Here is a 4,677-nt window from a genome sequence, read left to right on the forward strand (position 1 = left end):
GAGATGGAACTGTTGAGTAAAATGTGGTGGAACAATTCAAAAATAGAAAATCAAGAATCAACAATCAGCTGACAATTATTGGTTTTATTTCAAGGAAAAATTTTCTGTAATGCAATCTTTATTTCACATCGGGATTACAATTAATATTCATATGCAACATCGAAGAAGAACAAGGAGAAAAGAAAAATATTACATCACATAATGCCTGATATTTTCCTAGCAAAAGACTATTGTGGCTCAATAATATTTGAAACAGAGCTGGAGGCAAACAAGATAAACAAGAAGATCATTTGCATGATGGTTGATCATTTGACCTTCGTGACTTTTGCGAGGCAGTTGTCCACGGGCCTTGGAAGAGGTAAATACACCATTGGGCCTCCAGGTTTGATTTGTTCAAGTCTGCAAATTAAACAAAGAAAATAAATCGTTTGGGCCAATAGAAACTAAGGTTTGATTAGTAACCAAGTATAGTTCCCTAACTCACTTGTAGTTTAGGAGAAAATAATGAAGGAAAATGGAGATCTCAAGCTTGGCCAGATCAGCTCCAGGGCAAATCCTGCTTCCTGCACCAAAGGGAAGGAAAGATCCTGCCTTGGGTGTATGGTTCTGCAAGCAAGTAAAGCAATAACTTCTTAGATGCCATTTGCCAATGTGGGTCATGAACTTATATCTATACCAAGGGGTAGTTTTAACTATACAGTTAAACTTACCTCCCATCTTGCAGGTATGAATTCCTTTGGGTTTGAGTAAACTTCAGGGTCCATGTGAACACCCCTGTTCCAAACCAGAACCTTCCAACCTTTTGGTATCAGGTAACCTGGAGAAAATCCCTTTCACTTAGTGATAGTGACAACAAGAAAGAAGATATATTGTCTTGGGAATTTAAGGGGAAATGAATCACTGACCATTGATGTTAACATCAACTTTTGCCTGTCGGAAATTGGCAAAGGAGAGACTAGTCCTTCTCAGTGTCTCATCAATCACCTAAAATCAAACAATTCCTTTTCGTCACTCATAGTAAATCCTGACATTTGAGGTACACGTTTCTTGTGAAGTAAACAAGTCAGAAGGGAACCACGCGTTACCTTTTGAAGATAATTCATTTCTCTAATATCCTTAAGAGTCAAACCCTTTTGTGTACTTGGTCTTTTCTTTAAGATTTGGTCTTGCTCTTCCTGAAAATGGGTAATTTAGTGAAAAAAAAATCCGTTAAACAAGTGGGCTTAGGATCCAAGATGGATCTTTAAGAAAAATCAGCGTTTTGACCATTAACAAAAATGGTAATCAAGGCTAGAATCCCACCTTCGCCTTTTGCAAGATTTCTGGATGGTCATGCAGATAAATGATTGCCCACATAGCTGCATGGGCTGAGCTTTCATGACCAGCTAACAAGAACATGAGCAGTAAATCAATTATATCCTCATCCTGCAGCTTCTGGCCATGCTCATCTTCAATGTCCATGAGTAGATCAACCATTCCTCTCTTTTCATTTGGGTCATTAACTTGACTCTTGGATCTCCTCTCGTCCAGGACACCTTGGAGGATCTTAACCAGCGTATTCCTTGCCTGATACATCAAATTTTCACAATTAAGTTTTCACTTGTCAATTCGGATAAACAATTTAGAAATAAGTTATGTTCTTTAACAACAATGTTTTGTGGTATATATTGACATAATAAATGAATTGATAAAAGAAATATAAGAAGGAAAATAACTGCTATGGCCATCACTCCTCTAAAGGAATGACAAATTGCTATATATGTAGATTTCTACATAGACGATTCATAAATTCAGAAAGTTTAGAAGTACTGGACTTTTAATGTGTGTTTAGGTACTTGGGTTTGACAAAGCCGTCGTTGACATTCTATTCTGTCTTCATCTATATTGGAAATCTCGACCATTTTACCGTTTAATTAATGGCTTGAGGGCATGTGATTTGTGCAGATAAGCATCCAGAAGCTTCTTTTTATTCTGGAGAAACATTACCTTGAGAGCCTTGTAGAAAGCAAACCCAGGAATATTAATGGCGGCAGATTTCAACCCGTAGTTCAAGTCAGTATAGTGCTTCTCCACCGTCCCCAGAATCGATTCAGCACTGGAGCCAACGAAGATGTGTGTTATCACCTTGAAAGCAACCTTCCTCATCTCCTTCAACAACTCAATTGGCTCTTTCATGCTAGCCCATTCATCCAAAGAATTAATCACAATATCCTCAATATATCCAATATACATGGCCAGTGCCTCATGGCCGTTGATTGGAGCTGTTGTTAGTCTGCGCAGTCGCTTGTGTTCTGAATTTGGAATGCTGTGAAACGATTTTTTCCCTGTTAATTGCTTTGTGGATACTGGATAACCGAGTCCAAATCGTTCATCATCGGCCAAGACTTTCCTACAGGTTTCCGGAGTAGAAACTATGATGCTTGGACTTCCAAACAAGTAGGTCTTGTAGATACCAGTTCGGCCATACCTGTAATCTCCAATGAAAAAGGATGTCAAATTGTGTTCAACATAAGATAATTTTATCAATAAAGAGAGTGTTATTTACATGAATTGCTAAAAAGTGCTTTTCACTATGCAAATCCCATGCTTTCTGTTTCACTTGTTCAATGCAAAGAAGCGGATATACAGCACTAGCTAATAACAATTTTGTTGACAGAAAGGGACAGAGAAAGACCTTTTAACCAAGTCGTAGATGAAAGTGTCAGGGTTCTTGGACCTGAAAGCTCTGAGAAAAGACCCCATGTTGCCAAACATAGGCCATCCCATATCACCTGGAGGGAGAGAATGTTTCTTCTCTCCCAGGCTGCTAACATAGCGCCACTCGTTTACTTTCTTAAGAAAACCAAACAGGAAAACATATGTTCCCAGCAGAACAGCAAGTACCAAAGCCAAGAAGCCTAAATCCATTATGGAATCTCTCTCCCCCTTTGCTTTTGGTGTCCTTTGAACTTATGTTTCTCAGACGCTCTATGTTTTATCTGGCCATCTCTTACCTCCTATTTATAGCTACAAATCGCCTGTCTCCCAAAGCCCGTATCGCTCAATTCTCAGGCAGCATGTAATCGTTCTCTTTCTTGGTAAAATTATTATTATTATTTTCTTTGGTCAAATATCACTCTTCTAAGCCATCAAACCCCTATTAGTCCTTAACCAGCCAGCAATTAATACTCATTCCATTTTTTATTTTTTGTGTCAATTAAGGTATATCACACTCTATATTTAATATATATATATATATATATATATATACATATGTATATAAACCTTCAGGTGTGTATGTCAAATCAATTATTTAAGTTCCTTGGTCATTAAAAAAGAAATACCCATCTTCAAACCAAGAAAAAAAATGGGAATTATGAAACTGTATCCATCGGTGAAGTACATAGTAACTAGAGGGAATTAATCTCTTACATTTTATCTACAGCCTGCAACATGCAACTATCCAAGACAAATTAAACAGTCTCTGCCCCCCTTACCTGTTACTGTTTTGCTTCCAATCTCTTTTCTAGGACTGCATGATCTATCTCAATTCCCGCTTGTGCTAATTTCAAGTACAATTTTCTATTGAATCTAGGACATTAATCTAAGTATGATGTGAAACTCTTTTGTTGATTCCAGTTGAGTCGAGTTTCAAATGAATTGAATCATGTTATTTGAGTCACTATCATCCATGACACTATGATATTGTGTTTAAATCATATCGGATACCAAGTTTGTTTGGATTTATGTTCAGATTGGATCTTAATTCTTGGGTTTTAGCCATTTGTCCGATACCTTCTTCTAATCCATTCAAATTGAGTTTCTAAGGGATGATTTGAGTTGGAGTTTATTTCTTGTCTTACCGTCCTAATATTAAGCCAATCAAGTTTTCTAAAGTAAACAAACATATCGCCATTTCAAAGGAAAAATGCCTGAAAGTTAAACAAAGACAAAGTCGGTGCTTGGAAACGTTCTAAACCGCGTGTATGTTGCGTATCTCATGACACTTTAAAGAATGCTCGAGTGATGTTAACACCAGCAGTCTCTGAATACAAATTCAGGATTACTCTAGGTCTTCTGACAGGCATGCTCCTACTTTGAATTTTGATACTGATCATATAAATTGTCCTTTTTAGGTGATTTTTCCTTCTTCTTTTTGGACTAAGATATAAATCAAGGCTCTTAACAGCAAAGTATCACATTGCACTCCATTTGTCTTCCGTTGAAATAAAATACCCGAAATGAATTTGGGAGAGTGACATATCATCTTCACCGTCCTGACAATTTCCATCGACAAATCAACCGCTAGGTCGTGGGCAAGACGAGCTCAGCAGGATGGGTCAATTGGCAACTACATTTAGTACCTGGAAGGTTTCGTGAATAGAACTTGTCAAAACTGCCTGTTTACTAGTCAAAGAAACTCCTTGGAAACGAAACCAATTTTTCAATACCAACTTATATCGTCAAACCTCTTCTTTTTTTTTTTTTTCTTACTGACTTCATCATTCTTCCAAGTAGTTTCCATAATGCAACTGATGCATATTTTTTATACTAAAAACTGATAATACCTATTCTGTATATTTCTTTTTTAAGGTAAATTTCATTTACAATCTTGTGATTTCAACTGATACTTTTTTTTTTTTAATTAACATCTTATGAATGAATTGTGTTCTTATAAAGGGTTAAGTTGTTAATTTT

The 4,677-nt window shown here is 36.7% G+C and overlaps 1 protein-coding gene across 1 annotated transcript; it reads right to left on the reverse strand.

The window, feature by feature from the left end:
• On the reverse strand, positions 254 to 2,907 carry LOC18606081 (ent-kaurenoic acid oxidase 2). Its single transcript, XM_018117128.1, has 8 exons — positions 2,675 to 2,907; positions 1,987 to 2,467; positions 1,303 to 1,566; positions 1,086 to 1,175; positions 906 to 984; positions 711 to 817; positions 485 to 606; positions 254 to 399 (listed from the first exon to the last, which is right to left on the reverse strand). The coding sequence occupies exons 1-8, from the start codon at positions 2,905 to 2,907 to the stop codon at positions 306 to 308; spliced, it is 1,470 nt and encodes a 489-aa protein (XP_017972617.1). The 3' UTR covers positions 254 to 305.

Source organism: Theobroma cacao, chromosome 3 (genome assembly GCF_000208745.1).
Source record: "Theobroma cacao cultivar B97-61/B2 chromosome 3, Criollo_cocoa_genome_V2, whole genome shotgun sequence".
Classification (NCBI taxonomy): domain Eukaryota; kingdom Viridiplantae; phylum Streptophyta; class Magnoliopsida; order Malvales; family Malvaceae; genus Theobroma; species Theobroma cacao.

Coding starts and splice junctions, on each gene's coding strand:
- LOC18606081 (XM_018117128.1), bottom strand. CDS start 2,907: ATGGATTTAGGCTTCTTGGCTTTGGTACTTGCTGTTCTGCTGGGAACA. Junction 2,468..2,674: donor ATCTACGACTTGGTTAAAAG/GTCTTTCTCTGT, acceptor TGGAGATTACAG/GTATGGCCGAACTGGTATCT. Junction 607..710: donor TCATACCTGCAAGATGGGAG/GTAAGTTTAACT, acceptor ACTTGCTTGCAG/AACCATACACCCAAGGCAGG.